The sequence below is a fragment of the Sturnira hondurensis genome, unplaced genomic scaffold (assembly GCF_014824575.4).
Source record: "Sturnira hondurensis isolate 20B ecotype Veracruz unplaced genomic scaffold, ASM1482457v3 Scaffold0007703, whole genome shotgun sequence".
Taxonomy (NCBI): domain Eukaryota; kingdom Metazoa; phylum Chordata; class Mammalia; order Chiroptera; family Phyllostomidae; genus Sturnira; species Sturnira hondurensis.
The window spans coordinates 34090-51818 of record NW_028080334.1 but is presented as its reverse complement, the minus strand read 5'-3'; the positions used below and the strand labels follow the sequence as shown (position 1 = coordinate 51818).

General features: G+C 53.4%; 1 protein-coding gene across 5 annotated transcripts; it reads right to left on the bottom strand.

The window, feature by feature from the left end:
• Positions 1–2659: 2659 nt before the first annotated feature.
• Positions 2660–17693, bottom strand: LOC118991570 (class I histocompatibility antigen, Gogo-C*0202 alpha chain-like). Of its 5 annotated transcripts, XM_037052867.1 has the most exons (9): positions 17473–17693; positions 13671–13778; positions 8094–8354; positions 6862–7137; positions 4500–4775; positions 4289–4387; positions 4000–4032; positions 3352–3432; positions 2664–2745 (listed from the first exon to the last, which is right to left on the bottom strand). In XM_037052867.1, the coding sequence occupies exons 1-9, from the start codon at positions 17597–17599 to the stop codon at positions 2705–2707; spliced, it is 1302 nt and encodes a 433-aa protein (XP_036908762.1). In that variant the 5' UTR covers positions 17600–17693; the 3' UTR covers positions 2664–2704. The 5 variants fall into 5 exon arrangements, with proteins under 5 accessions (XP_036908763.1, XP_036908762.1, XP_036908761.1 ...); XM_037052868.1 differs by lacking the exon at positions 3352–3432 and having other exon boundaries at positions 2660–2745; XM_037052866.1 differs by lacking the exon at positions 2664–2745 and having other exon boundaries at positions 2927–3432.
• Positions 17694–17729: the final 36 nt, after the last annotated feature.

Sequence of the window (17729 nt, the reverse complement as noted above, 5' to 3'; positions counted from 1 at the left end):
TCACACTTGGGATACGAAGCCAGAGCCTGCTGAGGACCACCCTTTGCTCTATGGGAGAGGGAATTCTGTATGTGGAGGAAACAGCAGACAAAAAGGGGATCTGTGCCTCCAGAAAGCCTCTTTCGAGTCACCTGGACCCCCTTTTATCTTTATGGGCCCTGCCAGGTGCCAAGTGGAATTGTCAACCAGAGGCTTAGACTAACTCTGGAACCAGGTAGGTCAGGATGATGGAAAAGGTTAGGAAGGCCTAGGTATCAACCTCAGTAGGTAGGATAGCTATGGAGTAATGAGCCTCCCTGTTCTTGATAAAGAGTTTATTTATTTATTTTTAGAGAGATGGGAAAGGTGGGGAGAAAGAGAGGGAGAGAAACATCATGTGCAAGAGATACATTGATCAGTTGCCTCTTCCACATCGAAACTGGGGACCTGGCCCGCAACCTAGGCATGTGCCGTGACTGGGAACTGAAACAGTAACCTTTTGGTTCATAGGCCAGCATTCAATCCACTGAACCATACCAGCCAGGGCCCTCTCTGTCCTTTAATACAAATCCCTGAGGTGTCCATTTTCCCCCTTTGGGAGAGTGAGAGGTGGGGAAAAAAGTGCTAACTTAAAAGGCCATTTCCTTCCTTCTTTGCAAGTGTGATAACAGGAGCCTTGTTGCTATACTTTTCACAAGCTGAGATTAGCCATTTTTTTCCAAGCACAGATTTCTCATGCTGTACCTCTGAGGACGCTCTGGTTTGTTGGCCAAGACTATCATTAAAAGTGTCATATATCATCCCTTTTAGCTCTCACGGTCTCCTTCAGCCTGCTCCTCCTCCACCTCTCGCTTCTCTCATTAACGCTGCCATCACATACTGCTTTCCCTTCTAGGGCTCCGAGACCCCATCTTCCTCTGTCAGGATTTGCTGTGATGTGAAAAAGGGAAGAACCCACTTACCTGCCTAAGACTAGGTTTTGCCTCACACCCCATTTTCAAAATGTCAGGCACCAAATAAAACCTTATTTATACTTACATCCTTTCTATTTTGAGGACCGAGCCTCAGCTTTTTTGGGGAAGGGGGTAGTATAATTTTTTTTTAGCTAGTTTCTGTTAGTTTCTCCCTTGTTGCATCCCCCACAAATGAAACTGGCTCAAGGCGGTTTTGGTTAGATTTTTTTTTAAATAGAAGAAAGTCTTCTTTTAAATATTTTCTTTTATGCCTAAAGATATCACCTTGTAGCCTCCCTCTCCTGATTGGGAAAAGAACTTGTTTCAGTTCTTTTCATCTTCTCTTTGGACTTGCTGATACTCTTTAGGGCCCTAGGAAGGAATAGAATTCAACCTGCCTTTCCACGGAACTATTCGGTTCAATATGATTCGATAGCGGCTAGCCCTGCATAGCCATTTAAAATCAATTAAAATTTCAGTTCCTGAGTTGCACTAGCCACATTTCAAGAGCTCAAAGGTCATATGTAGCTAGTGGTACCTATTGTGCTGAGAGCACAGACTTAGCGCACATCCGTTGGTGCAGAAAGTACTTTTAGACCTGGTGTGGAGGATTCATATCCCTGACACCCCCTCTTTGTAATCCCACTTTATAGGTCAGTAAATATTTGTAACAACTTCACTGTTAAAGGATAACTTTCAGAGGGTCAGGGATTCAAGATGGGAAATAACATGGAATCTGCAGGTCCCTAAAAGTTTCAGGAGGCATGGCATTCTGGCCAGAGGTTGATGGCCAATAGCAGGGCATTCTTAGCTTTTAGGAAGTATTTTATCGGCTGCTGTTAATGTGTACCAGCCCAGAGCCACCCACAGACTCCGATCCTTCTAATGTGTTGGTTCTGCACAATAATTACAAAATGAAACAAAAAAAGACTGTCCCTTGCTGAAAGTGATCTCTTTTTATTACTTATCATTTCCAGGTCTTGATTTCATATTCTGTTTTGTCATAGTCCTGTTCTCCCAACTCTGAGTGACATAGGCAGCTCGAATGTTTAAGAAAGGTTTACTGACCATGCCGCGTACACGCCAAGAGCTGGGAGAAGTCTGGGTCCTGTCACTTAACCTGCTGAAGTTAAGACTACATTTAGTTAAGTACCAACTAGGTACGACTATTCTTCCACTGAAACCTTTGGAACACCTATGCCAGGCACTGGCTGTGGGGCCTAAGTGAGTCTGGTAATGGCATATGTGTGGACACGACTGGTTCCCTGAGTCTAAATCAGTGGTTATCAACCAGGGATTATCTTGATCCCTCCCTCCCCTGACATCTCATCTGGTCATGTCTAGCAACACCTGTTGTCACAACCAGTGGAGAGGTGCTAGTGAGTAGACTCCAGAGATACTGCTAAGCGTTCTAAAATGCACAGCCATCCCCCTGCCAAGAATGACCACACTTAAAATGTCAATAGTGCTGAGGTTGAGAAACTCTGGTCTAGACCACAGCATGGACCAGTTTTCCAAGCCAAGTCTAACCATGAGGTCCAGGTTCAATAGGGTAGTAAGGCTAGCCAAGTGTCTGAGAAACTGGGAAGAAAAAACTGGGAGCCTGGAACAGTGGCCCCCTGCCAAAGGGCAGGTATAACTGGAGTGTGTTTAGCTGCACTGGAAGGCTAAGAGCCAAGGTCATAGTGTAGTTGGAGTTGAGGATTTCACATGTGTAGCAAGTCCGTGTGAAGAGGAAGTCCTGGGTACAGCCGTAGGAGTAAAGAGCTAGTTCAGATGGTCTGATTTGCGATACAGCGGCCAACAGCTGGACCTAGCAGGGAAGACATTCAGTAAACAAGTGGGCATCTGGTGGATGTGAGTATACTAGTTTTTCGCAATGTTTTTGTAACCCATACCTCTACTTTTCACATCTAAAAATCTTATATTTTCCTTCCAGTGATATTTATATTTTCAAAATGAAGTATCACAACTAAAATGAATTAAAAATATGGTAATTTTAGAAGGCAAAATGTTATTCAGGTGATGTAGTAACCATTCACAGTTACACCTAAACTTTTTTTCCTGGGTGGTATAAAACATTCAACAAAATGCAAACTTTTTAAACAACATCCTTGCACTATTTTATCCCCAAGCTAGATATGGGGGGGGGGGTGGCTTTTAAAATGTAAGGAGAAAATGGAATAATGAGTGGAATGAAGTCTTCTACGTTTAGACATCTTATAACATGGGAACGTTATGGTAAAATCACATGCGCTTATTGTAAAAATCCAAACTATTGAAAAAGACAGGCAGGAAAATAGGGATCAGGTTGTCTCCCCTCCTACCACTTGTCCCTGAGCACCTGTCCCTGTAAGCTCCTTCCAGGTACACAAGGACACCCTCACACCGAACTCACCTGCAGCCACACCACACATACCTGTGTTGGGAAAGTCACAGGGTGCCTGAGAGGCTTCAGTGAGAGTCACACTGCATGTGAAGTGGTCCCACAAACTGTCAACTGTGAAAGCTTTGAGGACTTATTACTGCCCCCTCCCCTCTCCCCAAATGGGAAACAGTCACATTTTTTAAAGGACTTCAGGAGGATGGTGAAGCCACCTTAGTGGCACACACTGCTTTTAAGGAGGGTGAGGAGTGCTCGGTTTAGGGGTGGTGAAGGCCCCATATGTTCAGAGAACATCTGCCAGCCAGCCAGTGCAGGGGCTCCCACTCCCCTGCACACGGCCCCGAACAAGTCCTTGGTCTGTGACAGTGACCTCCTGTCAGCAGAGCAGCTGAGAAGCTGCTATTCTCACTGGGAATTATAAGGGTTCCTCTCCACCTGCAGGGAAGGAGGAAGGTCACCCTGGCTTGCTCCTGGTCCTCTCCAAACCCAGGTAGTGGCTCCCAGGAGTGCCTTCATTACGCCCTCTGTGCCTGGTTCCAGGGCTGCTGGTGAGTGCGGTGAGCCAAGGCTAGGGAAATCCCCTGCCCCAGTGCCCTGCCTCCTCCTTGGATTCTGTGGCACCTCAGCCACACTTGGGAACACCTGGGGCCTCCCCTCCCCAACCTGCCACCCCACAATCACCTGGTGCTTGCTCATAAGGTTCCTTATTCCTGCCTGTGGGAAAGAACACAAAACAAGAGATGAGGTGAGTGGTGGGTAGAGGTGGGAGCCTTCTCCCCGTCTGGGCCCTTTGCAAGGGCAGCCCAGCAGTCTCCCTGATGGTGGGATCCTCAGGGCCCCAGGGTGCAGGGCGGGGCCTTAGTAGCTCTTCCTGGAACAGATGTAGCTGCAGTGATGGGAGCAGAACCTTCCTCCCTGTGGGCTGGACCAGCCGGAGGAGGGCCTCCCACTTTGTTCCCATCCCACCTACCTTGATGGCATCTCCTGGTCAAGATCACAACTCCCACCACCAGCAAGAAGAGGAGGGGGCAGGTAACCATGGCAACGAGTCCTTGACCAGAGGGCCGTTCTGAGGAAGGCGGAGAAAAGGGGGCACCGCCCCAGACCGTGGGACTATCTCTGAGGGCTCTGGGACCGTCCCTGCCCTCATTGCCCCCTCCCAGCCAAGCCCAGTGCCTCACCCCAAGCCATGGTGAGCACGTGGCTCAGGCCAGAGTGCTGCACATGGCAGGTGTACGCAGTCTCCTCCCCGGCCGGCACCTGTACAGCAGCCCATGTCTGGTAGGTGCCATCCCCGCTGGGGAGTGTCTCCACGTACTCAGTCTCCAGGGCCAGCTCCTGCTCACCCAGCCACCAGCTCAGTGAGATACCCCGCGGGTAGAAGCCCAGGGCCCAGCACCTCAGTGTGGCACCCCTGTCCTGGGTTGTGTGCCTTGTCACCTGCACTGTGGGTGGCTCTGCAGAGAGAAGCGGAGGGAGGAAGGCTGGTAAGTGGCTGCTCTGCCTGACCCCTGCTGTCTCCCCAACACCTCCTCCAGCACCTTCCGTGGTGCAGGACGGGGAGCAGATGGGGACTGGTCTCTCCTGGGGAGGCATTCAACCAACACTGGAGGTAGGGGTGACCATTGCCAACTGTTCCCAAGGGGTCTTGTCCTGGGAATTCCCAGGGTGGCGATGTAACTTCCTGCCCCCCCCCACCCCCCGGCCAAGGGAGTCCTAGGTGGGGCTGTCAGGTTCTATACTGACACTACCCTTCCTTCCCACAGACACCCTAAGGTTTTCTTAAGAGACTTTACAAATTTCCCGTGACCTGCACACAGCAGGGCCTGATGGAAGGCTGCTGACTGAAGTCAGGAATGATGCCCCTCACCCCTCCCTCCCCTGAGAACAAGCACAGCTATGAGCATGGGCTCTGGAGCTGGACAGCTGGGTTTGAAGCCGTCCCGACTCCTGTCCACAAGTCTCCGTCTCCTCGGGCCTGGTGGGGATCCACTATTCCTTCCTCTCAGAGTTCTGTAGGACAATGTAAGTGTGACTGTTTGTTTTGTGTGTCACCTTGACTGGGCTGTGGGCATGTCCTGGCATTTGGACAGTTATCTGGGTGAGATTCACATTTGACTCTGTGGACTCAGGAAAGCAGCTGGAGATCTGAACAGGACAGAGAGGCTAATGGGAGGGAACACCTCCTGCCTGATTGCTTGAGCTGGGACAGGGGTCTCTTCCTGGGTCATGCACCTGCCAACACCTGGACTGGAACTGCGCCATTGGCTCCCCCCAGGTCTCCAGCTTGTCGACTGTAGATCTGGGAACTCCCAAGCCTCCATAATCACGTGAGCCAGTTCCTTATATTACATCTCTTTCTCCCTTTATACATGCAATACAAATCCTGTTGCTTCTGTTATTGTGGAGAACCGAGCATTGGACCAGGTGAAGGAGGTAGGAGAACCCCTAGTGCTGAATGAGAGTTTAACGACACGGTGCTGTAGAGAGGCGTCAGCCATTATTACCCTCCTCATTGTACTGGGCAGGAAACAGGCACAGAGAGGGCAAGTAACTTTCCCAAGGTTACAGCAAATCCTGGAGCCAGAATGTAGATCTGTGCTCAGGTACCCAAGCTCTGCGCTTACACCCACCCGCATGTTCTCTGCCTGACACTGTTTGTCCTGACCTCCTCTGAGGAGTATCTTTCCACTCCCTCAGCTGACACACACCCCACTGCTCAGTCAGCAGACATCCGCGGTGTGCTGTGCGCCCTGACCAGCCCCGTCCCCTGGCAGCCTTTGGCCTCCACTCGCACCCCAAGCACCCACCTTTCTCAGTGTCCAGCCCATCCTTTACCTCAGCAGCCCTGCTGGCCAGGGTCAAGAGAAGCTTAGGGTGCACCCAGGTCTGGGGAGCATGTTTACAGGCCTTGTGTGCCAGGGGGATGACGGGCCTCGGCTTCCCCAGAAGTCCCCAGTGGTCTAGGAGTGGGGAAGTATGCTCTCCCCTGGGGCCTGGAGTCATTTCCCACGGAGCAGAACCACAGGATGTGAACCCCACAAAAGGACTTGACGAACCACCAGGTTTAACCCACTAGCTCTACAGATAAAGAAAAGGAGGCTGAGCCCTGGCTGGTGTGGCTCGGTTGGCACATCAGGTTCGCTCCCTGGTTGGGGTGTGTATGGGAGACAACTGACCAATGTCTCTCTTCCTCTCCCTTCCCCTCTGTCTAAAATCAATAAGTATATCCTTGGGTGAAAAATTTTTAAAAAGTCATCCTCTTTCTTTAAAATTGAAAAATATGAGGCTGAGTTGGCATTATTCCCCAAGACCACACTTGGACAGGGGACTCGAACTCCTCACCCACCTCACATGGAGCGAGTGCCTGAGGACTGGGCTCTCTTCCTGCTCTGGTGATTGGCCATCTTCCAGGGCCTCAGCTGGCTTACCTAAGTTAGGGTGGCATAGCCTACCCCACCCCAGGCTTCTCTGTCAAATGGGACAGCTGTGGAGAAGGGGAGTGTGGGGCCACCCTCTGCATTGCTGCAGGCTGGGCCTTACCTCTCCGGGTTAGGATCTGGCTTCCCAGCTCCAGATACCTGCGCAGAGAGGTGAGGCAGAGGCTTTCCAGATAGGCCTTGTCATACTCCGCATAGCAGCGCTCTGAATCCAATATGCGCTTGGTCTGCATGGCCACAGGATCGGCTGACACCCAGCTCAGAGCCTCCAAGTCCAGGGACACGTGGTCCTGCCCGTCAAAGCCGAAATGCCAGAAGCTGCTGGAGAGGCTGTCTTCCTGGATATCACAGCCGAACATACGCTGGGCGCTGTGTATGCCTGTGCATGGGCGAGCAGGCTGTGGTGAGGGGGAGGCACAGGGCCCAGGGGCCCACCACCCACAAGGGCCTCCAAAGTGCGGGGCGGGGCAGGGTGTCAGCATTTTAGAAAATGCTCCTGAGGTCATTTTTTATGAGCAGCCAGGACAGAAACTAGCTGGGCCTCTCCTGTGGGAAGAATACTCAATTTCATGATGAGACACACCAGTACTTTCTATGCTAGTGAGAAAATTCGGTTACTGATGGGTGTAGGATGCCTTCAATAGTAATGCAATTTTAGAAGGGTGCACCTGGCTGTTCACACTGATCCCAGGAACCCTGGGCTGAGGCACAGCCCTTCCCAGTCTTGGTCCTTTACATCTAGTTCTGGAGCCTTTGGGGCCCTGAGGCTTTTAGTCATTTGGGAGTCTGGGCACAGCCGGAGGGAACAGTATGAAGGAGCTGCTTCCACAGGGTGTGAACACAGCCCCACAGTGGGTGTGGGCTCCAGCTGCTGAGTGAGAAGGCCGAGGCTGAGAGAAAGGCCCCTGTCCCTTGCTGACGTTGGGGTTGGGCAGAACAGGGGTCCTCATCTGGGTTCTGTCTACTACCCTGTGTTGTCTCCCTATTTCAAGTTTATCTGGCTTCCCTCCCTTCCCTGGCACAGAGCATGCCCAGGGGTAGGTGTGACTTGATACATTTAGGAAGGGTGAAGAGTGAGGCTGGGAAAGGTCTGGGACCCTGGTGAGCCAACGGGGGACGCATCGTGAGCTCCCAGTGCCTTTGGATGCTTCCTGCACTGGCTTGTGGGGCAGCTGATGCTGAAGGCCCGTGACCCCTGCCTGGCTGTGGGGGAGGAGACTGGGAAGAGCCATTCCTCAGGAGTGTGCCCGCACCCTCAGATAGGCTGCATAGCTGGACGGAGCGACCACTGTTCCCTAACGGAAGAGAGGGGGTGGGGGGCCCCGCCTGACACACCGGCACTCTGGTTGTAGTAGCTCATCGTGGTCCACAGGTTCACCTGCTGCACTTCTGCCCAGGCCCTGTGCTTCTGGGTCTCCATCTCCCAGTACCGGGTATCCATGGACGCCATCCACGGGGCCTGGGGCTTGGCCCTGCCCACACGACTGTCGTACTGTATGAAGGGCTGGTCGTCCACATAGCCTACAGCCAGAAACCGGGGGAGGCCGGGGCCCGGCTCTGACAGGGTGAGGTAGTGGTAGCGGAGGGAGTGTGTCCCTGTGGAAACAGAATGGCTGAGGCTCACACGTACTGCCAGGCTTGGCGCTGGGGGTCAGTGAAAGCCCACCCAGAGTTTTCACTATCCTGAGCAAGAGCAAGAACTGGCAATTTCAGTTACAAAAACGGCATCTGAGTGGTTTAACTAATCAGTCACTCAGACATTGAGGCCAAGGTCCATGCTCTCAGGTTTGTGAGGACTCCCAAACAGTTCCTCGGCTCCCCATGGGGCGCCCCCTCACTCATACTTGACACTCCTCGATGATGGTGAGCTAGTAAGTGTGGTCATCTGCTTTCCCATCTCACAACTTAAAAGGTGTGGTTTTTTAAAAAGTTGTTTGTTTGGAAGCTTTAATTTATGTGGATTGTTCATTCCCCAGAGAAGCCTGTGAAGGTTGGCCAGCATTCTTTGCCCGACCCGGGACTGGCTGACCCCTGGACTCCCTGCAGGTTGATCTCGTTGTCCAAACACTGCTGCACCCTGCTCCCCACCTGGTCTCCAGAGCACCAACTGATCCACTCAGCCCTGTGCTGGAGAAGAAATCCACTCAGCAGCCAGTCCCAGCTCAAGCTATTAAAGCAAATGCTGTATCTTTAAAAACTCAGACTACCTTTCTCAGGGATAGCTGCAGCTCACTCCCTTAACCAGCTTTTAAAGTTTTTGCTCAAATGCCACTTGATTCTTAGCCAGGTCTTCCTAGCCCACCCATGGAAATATTTATACCACTCAGGTCCCCCAGCACTTGGGTCTCTGAGTTATTATCCAGAGCATTACCACCTTCTGGAGAATCATTGCTCTTGTCTATCTTACTGAAAGTCTCCAAGAGCAGGGGTTCCTGTAAGGATTGTTCTCGTTTTCCCAGGGCCTAGAACAGCTTTCTGCACACAGTAGGTGCTGCGTGTTTGAATACACAAATGGGAAAGCTGAGTCAAGCCCATCACAGAGCTGCCAGCCCCCAGTTCTGCTAGTCTCTGTCCAGCCCCCCACCTGAGGTTCCCTCTGTCCTCAGCACAGCCTCCCCTCTCTTTTCTGGGCCAGCTTCTCTCTTCCCTCCAGGAAGCCCCGCGATCCCGCTCCGAGATCCCTCACGGGGTCTCCATGTGCCCTGAGAATGACATGGGTTTCGTGAGGGGGGCAACACATCTGTCACTGCTGTTCCCACGGGCCTGAGGGAACATCGTGCTTGGCAGGCAGGAGCACTTCCTGCGTTTGTTGAAATGGACAAAAAAAGAGCCTGAATGGCAGTGAAAATAGTCACAGCTGCCAGTTGGAAGTTAACCCTGTGTGCCCTGCCCTGGGCAGCTGCTTGTCACCAAAGCCCTGTCTCAGTTACCCTGAGGCTAAACCTAGGACATTGATGTGATTGGCCCCATTTTGCAGATGAGGTAACAGGCCCAGGGGAGGCCCAGTATAGCCCCCAAGGCAAATGCACTAGGAAGAGGGGAGCTGGATTCTCCTCCACACCTGCTACCTTCTAAGCTCAGGAAAGGGGCACTGTCTTCTCCCAGCTGGAGGAGCTTCCTGTGGAGGAGAGGGGTTGATGCTGAGTGTTGGAGTGAAAGGCTGACCTCCAGGCCTGGGCCAGTGCAGGCGTCCTGGGGAATGGCTGAGTTCTCTCTCAGGTTTCCTTGCAAATCAGAGTCAAGATCAGTGGTGGAGCTTCCGGGCTGGGGGCTGAGAACTGGTACACAGGCCTTGGGGGAACAAAGACCTTGCAGCAGCTCTGCCTCCTGGGGCGCGAGTGAGGGCAAAGAGCCTGTGTCCTCGGGTGGCTGCTGGGTGTCTCAGGCCCTTGAGTTTCTGGTCCAGAAGCATAGTGTGCTGGGCTGAATACCGGCCCCTCAGATACCCCTGGAACTTGTGTACGTTGCCCCTCAGATACCTCTGGAACTTGTGTACGTCACCCTCTACAGCAACATGGAGTCTGTAGATGTAATTAAAGGCTCTTGAGATGGGGACATTATTTTGAGTTGCATAGGCAGGCCCTAAATGTGTCCTTATAAAAGGGAGGCAGAAGGAGATTCCCTAGCTATCAGAGGACAAGGTGACATGAAGATGGAGCACAGAAAAATCAGGAAGCACTATGGGCCAAGGAGTGCAGCCCTATACTCTGGAAAGGGAGGGAACTGGATTCCTCCTTCCAGCCCTGCACGGAGGCAGCCCTGCTCACACCACAGTGAAGCCCTTTTTGGAGTTGTGAGCTCTATAACTACAAGAGAATAAATGTGTTTTGTCTTAAGCCACCAGGTTGTGGTCATCCCTTATAGCAGGTACAGGAAATGAATATATACAGTGTTGAACTAAAGCCTGTTGCATCCTGTGAGTTTGGGAGCCAGTTCACACCTGTGTGCCCTGAAGGTCATGGCTACTGCCCTGAGACAGAAAAGGATGCACAGTCTGGGAGGAAGGCCGTCCTTGGACAGCTGCAGTGAGTCCAGAGTCTCATCCCCACCAAGACTGAAGTCTGACGGACAGGGAGTATGGGGTGAAGGGACCCTGGCGTTCCACCATGGAAGCAAAGAGGAAACAAAGGTGCTTACTGCTCTTTCCAGGTGTGGGGAGGCGACAAAGAGCAAGTGACCCCAAAGTCAGGCTTGGCTGGAAAGGGAGTTACATGCACCAGGTCATCTTGCTGGGGCAGGTGCACGATCTGCTCACTGGATAATGTGACTACAGCAGTTCCCCTTCTCCATGGTCTTACTTTCTACAGGTTACCTGTGGTCAACCACGGCCTGAAAGTACTGAATGGAAACTTCCAGAAATGAACAATTTGTAAGTTTTAAATTGCACGCCATCTGAGTGGTGTGATGAAATCTCCAGCCATCCCACTCCTCCTGCCCAGGATGTGAATCATCCCCTCTGTCAGGTGGAGCCACTATGTATAAACTCGCTGTCTGCCAGTCACTTGGTAGCCCTCCCAGCTCTCAGGTTGGCTGCAGGGTTTGGCAGTGCCTGTGCTCAGGGGGCCTTTATTTTACTGCAGAACAGCCCCAAAGCACCAGAGTAGTGATGCTGGCGATTCGGACGTGCCCATGAGGAGCCCTAACGTGCTTCCTTTAAGTGAAAAGGTGAGAGTTCTCCATTTAAGGAAACAAGAAAATTGTGTGCTGAGGTTGGTAAGATGGTAAGATTGAATCTTTGGTCTGTGAGATTGCCTAATTTATGAATTAAACTTTAACATAGATAGCATGTATAGGAAAAACATAGTATACATAGTGTTCAGTACTATCAGCGCTATGGGCATCCACTGGGGTGGTGGAATGTGTCCCCCATGGATAAAGGGGCATTACAGTATTTATTAATGCCAACTGCTTTAATGGCCAGTTATTTTTGGTTAAAAATGAGGAACAGTCTATTAATGTATTATTTTTTTAATTTACAAAACATCTGGGTACTGAACGTTGTCCCAAGTACTTACAAGACTTCGGCTCGTTTACCCCTCGTAACAACTTTCTCGGGCAGGTACTATTGTACCTATCCACAACAGATGGGAACCTGAGCCACAGAGAAGCGAAGTCGCTTGCCACGCTCGCTACAGCAAAAGCAGGGCCAGATGACACACACCTACCCTTTAGTGAACACACTTCTGGCTCAACCCTGCCCACCCTGGCAGCCCAGTGGGGACGTCCCCGCTGTCCCACTTGGTAAGGACTTCTGACCAGCTGCTGTGTATCTGGCCCTCTCCAAGGCACCGGGGGTGCTGGCATAAGCAGAACAGCCCCACACGCCTGCTCTCAGCAAGCTTACGTGAATGAAAGATAAGCAAGATAAGTGAATAAACTGTATAACAGGCTGGACAGAAGGAAGTGCTGAAGGGAAAACAATAAAGCAGGTATATGAAATGTTAGGGGAAGGGTTTAAAGTTTTAATAGAATGGTTAGGAATTGCCTTCCCATACAGGAAACTTTGAGGAAGAGCCAGGCTTGTAAGTTTGGGGGAGAGCCTTGCAGCAGGGGGAAAGGCTCTGAGGCAAGGGGGTGTCTGGGGCCTGCTGTGATAACACAGGGGAACAAAATGGCGCTATGACTCCATGTGGCACTAGGGACAAAGGGAAGGGCTGAATGCTGGATTCTCAGGCGTGTGCAGATGGTGTCTGGAATGGGCCTCCCTAACACGGATCCCAGGTTCCTGGCCATGACATCCACTCCGCTCAGGACTGCTGCACCTGTGGCCTGCTCCTGTCATGCATGCCCATCCCAGCAGTCGGGGCCCCTTTTGAGGACAAGCTCACAATTGTGGCCCTTCACTCAGCCAATTGCCAGGTGCTGCCTCGCATGTGCCCAGTGAGGACCTGCCATCTCTCCTGCCTTGAAAACCCCAGTGCTGTCTGCTCCACCTGCCAGATGGTCCTGGGGGCCCAGCCTGCTCTCTGGGGGGCCTGACACTGCCTACATCCCTCTTTTGCCTCAGGAAGACAGCCGGAGCTGTGACTAGACGCCCATGTGCCCTCCCAGGCCCAGGAGAGACCATCGTGCCTTGGGCTCCAGCCTGGAGTGCCGCAAAATTAGCTGTGGGAGCAATCATAAGGCCGCCTCACTGGCTCTGGTGGTCCCAGGTGCCACCTGGCTGGCTGTAGTCAGTGTCAGGCACTGTGGGGCCACAGTAGGGGGAAGTGAGGGACATGTGGCAGCTGTTCAGGGGAATTTGGTCCTGTGCAGGGGAACATGGCTGAAGGAAGTGGCCACACGCCCATTGCTGCCTCAGGGCCTGCGTGTGCCATCGGCCCCTCACTGTCCCTTCCTGGTCACTGGGCCATGTGGCTACCCCTCGATGGGCAGTCCTGCACCCCTGAAGCAGTCCCCATCTTCCTCTGATTATGGTGGGGAGGGAGGTACCTAGTCCCTTCCCTCCCTCCACCCCAGCAGTCTCACTCTGCCTATCCCACGTCGCCACAGTCCACGTGGCACTGCTGCTCTCCAGCCGGGGGCCTGAGGGAGGCAAGCCTTCCTCCACTGTCAGAGGGAGTCTCACAGCACTGGGACATTCCCTGAGGCAATGAACGTGAGGCACAAGTACAGGGGGCCCCCAGACATCACCTTCCCAGTCTCTCCATCCTGTTCAGAGGGGAGAGTTGGGCCGGAGAAGGAAGGAGGTGGGTGGGGAAAGCTGCCTGAGTGAGGAGCCTGCTCTCTGGAGACCAGACCAGCCCCCCTAGGCACCCTTGGGAGACTCTGGCCTCTGTGTCCCCCAACCTGGCACAGTCCCCATTCCCTGAGCCAGTCCTCCAGACTCCTAGACTGCAGACACGCTCTCCTGCAAGAGGGGGCTCCTGGCCTCTGCCATCCTGTTGGACCAGCAGGCAGGCAGGGCCTTACCTCCAGGCCACGGCTTGTTTTCTGGCTTCAGGTTGGCCAGTTCTGCCATCACGGCCTTTGCTAAGGAAGCTGGGCGATCGGCTATCACAGGCAGTGCCCAGGGGCTCTCTGCAAGGGAGAAATGGAAAAGAGAAGTATGAATCTCCAGGCACAAATATCCTATACATCCTCATGTCAGCCGGGAGAGAGGGCACGAAATGGCAATTAGAGGCATGTTGGAAGCAAAGAAGGACCTGGGAGCCTTCCTCCTGAGGAAGTTTCTGCCTCAGGAGTCACCAGAAACTTCCCCAGTGTGCAGACACAAAGTCAACAAAGGCAGTGCTGGGCCTCAGTGCCAGGTGTGCTTCCTGAGCTTTTTAAGTATTGATGCATGGTGGAGATTTGGGGGGATTTTTTGTTTGATTTTTTTTTTTACTGTTCAGATGCATGGTGTTTTTTTTACTTGTGTTTCCTGTAAGGCGGGCTCTGACTGTTAAACCACTTAGAAGGGAAGGAAGCCAAGGCTGGGCTGCCCCTCTTCTGTCCCAGTTATCACCCAGCAACTGAATCAAACAACCTTGGATTTAGTAGTTCTGCGGGAAGGGGCACTGGACACTGGCAAGTGTTGAAAGCTCCCAGGTGCCGCTCATGTGCTGCCAGGTGGGAGCCGCACTGCCTGGCCCCCATGCGCACCCCATCAGCACTATCAGCCCTGACCTCTCCCCTTGTAGTATCACTGCTCTGATAACATCTACTGAGCACCTACCACTCACTAGGCACAGCGCCAGCGTGGGGTGGGGTGGGGTGGGGACAGAGATGACCTGGGGCAGACATGGCCCCAGGGGTGGTCAGATCTGGCAGGGAGGGGCACAATTAAACAACCAGCTCCAGTAGGAGCAGATGAGTGTGGGGTACAGGAGGTACCAGGTGCTGGTAATGCCGTGGGGACAGGAGGGTGCTGGGTCAGGGGTCTTACAGGCTGAGACCCAGAGGAAACCTCACCAGCTGTGAGTTTTCAGACAGTGGCATAGGTGAGGAAGGAAGAAAATTCTAGGCCAGGGAGTCTTTAGGCATTACCCCCTGGACCAGCTGCATCAGCATCGCCTGGGAACTTACATTCTTAGGTCCCAGCCCTGGTGAGTTAGAAACTCGGGAGGTGGGGCCCAGCTTCCTGCAGTGCACAAGCCTTCTGGGTGACTCTTAGGAGACTTTCCAGTTTGAAAACCACTGCTCTTGGCAAAAATAACTAGCAAAGCAGGAATGCCCAGAGGAAGACTGAAAACTAAGAAATCCAGGGAAACTAAGGTCAAGGGCAGACTAAAAAATTTCAAGAAATGAGTCTGGGGAGGAGAGGAAGGGCTCTCTACGACCTCTCCGTGCCTCAGTTTCTCCATCATAAAGTGGGTGATAATAGGGCTGTTGTGAGGTTATGACTTAATATTGCAACATTATAACACAACTAAGTTAATATTGCAACGTGCCTACAATCATGTCTGATGTGAGGGGCTGGTGTTCAAAGCATCTGTCAAATTAGTCCACAGGAAAGGCCATGTTGGTGCAGGTCCCCAGGACTGGAGTTCAGGGGCAAGGTCTGGGCCAGAGAAAGGACATAACTGTGGTCAGCATGGAGGGAACCCTGAGTTCATGAGCCTGTCATGGAAGGAAGGGAGGGGGAAGTGCAATGAGAAGGGCCTGCAGAAGCACCTGAGGAGGAGGGAGGGAAGGGTAGAGGGAGACCACAGGAAGTCTCGGGTCCCAGCCCGTCAAGTCCCCTAGGAGCATGCCTCTCAGCGCTGTACGCTAGCTTCTGAGGTCCCTCCCTGAGCCCGCCCTTCACACCACTCCTTTCTCAGTGCCAGCAGCACACCCAGCCTACTGCTCAGGCTGACACCCGAGAGCCCCCTTCCTGGTCTCACCCCATAACTCCTAACTCCAGCTTTGCCTTAGTAGCCAGCTCTGTAATTGCCCATCTTAATTGTTCTGTCTCTAGTTGTCTTGGTCCCCAGGGCCACTGAGTACTTCTGCGTTCTTGCCTCTGTCATCCGGTCAGGATGATCTGCCTTGGCACTTGCCCAGAGGCAGCAGGGGCTCCAGAGCCAGCCTCCTAGGGTCCAAGTCCTGACCAGCCAGTGGGGCTTTGTATGACCTCAGGGACTCTGGGCCTCGGTTTTCCTGTGGAGATGTGCTGAGTCAGTGCAGTGTGCCATGAGGCCCACCTGCCTGCTGCAGCACTCCCAAGTCTGTCCCCTAAAAGCCACTTCCTCACTACTCAGCTCCTGACTGGAAGGCGGGCATCCAGGAACACTGTGAAGGGGCCTGCCAGGGACATCTGGCTTTGTCCCCTCCGTGTGCTGTCTCCCTCCTACAGTTTGGCTCACAACCGAGGTTATCCCTCCACTTCTTCCTTGGCTTAGTGTCCCATCCCCCTGGGCCAGCCCCGAACCTTTCCCCACACCAAGCTACAGGGCCTGTGCAATACACCCATGACCATGACTGCCATGCATATTGGGAACCACCCGTGTGCCCCACAGTACACCAGGGAGGGACTGTAAGAGGGGCATGGGTTCTCACCCTGGGGTCCGTGAATCCCCCAGGCTGTGTGAATCTGAGAACTCAAGTTCCAGATCCTCGACTCGAGGGAAAAAGAGAACCTCTTTATTTCCAGACTTCTGGCTGACTTCTAGCCTCTCCTCTCATGATGATTGAAGGCACGATGCACAGCAGTTAGCAGAACCTGCGCTTTGGCTCCATACAAGCCACAGGTGTTTCTGAGTCTCTGACAGCTGTTGGGGACACCTGGGAACACGCTTTCCCCTCCTCATTACTTCCATACAATGGGAGTTGTTAGCCTTGCCACTGTGCATTATTAATGGAACTTAGAAGCACATACACTACGTTTCACAAATTTATATTTCTAGGTTAAAATTTTAATAGCTCTCTTGAAACATGATTGGGTTCCTTTGTATTCCTGTGGATTTCATTTTACGTATTAATAACTTTGACATGGCTTGTGAGGCATGAAAGGTTTAAGAACTCCGACTCCACGTCCCAGTGCTGCCACCTAGTGTCCTCTTTGGGCCGTACTTTAAATCTGTAGATTGTCAGTTGAGGATGTTCTGAGAAGCGGAAAGGGCTTTTTGTAAGTGAAGCTCTTATAACCGGCTGGCATAAAGGACCCCAGCTATTATTACTGCTATGGCGGTGCGCACTTCTCCGCCCGCGCGAAGGAGCACCATGCGCCCCGGGGTGGGTGGTGCCCTTTTGGAGAGGAGGGGAAATCCAGGATGAGGTCAGGCCGGGCCAGCTCTGCAAGCAAAACTGAAACTGGGCAAGAGTGGAAATTCCACGGGGAGCTCTGGGAAACCCGAGAGAGCCTCGCCGAAGCGGAGAGAGAGATGGAGAGAGAGAGAAGATGGGCTCAGGGAGAGCCTCCGGGATGGGCCGGAGCCCAGTTGAGCTAGAGGACGGGACGTGTCGGCCGCCCTGAGATCCCGGTCTCCAAGGAACTTGCCCAGGTCCTTCCTGGAGGACCCGCCCCAAAAGCCCGGTGCGAGCAGGAGCAGCGTCCTACCCCGCGCGGTCCCCACCTGCTGGCCTCTCACCGGATCTGGGGGCTGCAGGGGGAGATGGCAAACAGAAGCCCTGCCTGGGCTCCGCGTCCCGTCCCTCCCCGCGCCAGATTCTGCTCTCCAAAACACCATGCTCCGCCCCGCCCCCCCCCCAAGTCCAAGCCTGGGGGCGGCCTCTGCAGTCTCAGCCACTCTCTCCAGCGCCTTTCTCCACCCCCGCCCGCACTGCGCCCCACGATTTCCGTCACCATCACCTGCCGTGCTCTCCAGCACCAGTTGCAACAGGAGCAGTAGCGACGGGCACGCTGGGCTCCGCCGGGCCCCGGCCGCCAGACTGGGGCGCTGCCTCCGGGCGCTGGTCCCAGCGGAGACCGTCTTCATCTGTGCGGCCGGTGGCCTTGAGTCCAAGCTCCCAAACCGGGTCCTCGGCGGCCGAGAGCCGGGCGTCTCCGGGGCTGCTCTGCTGCTTCCTGGCCGGGCCCCGGGCCCGCCCCGCCCCGACCCCGGCTCT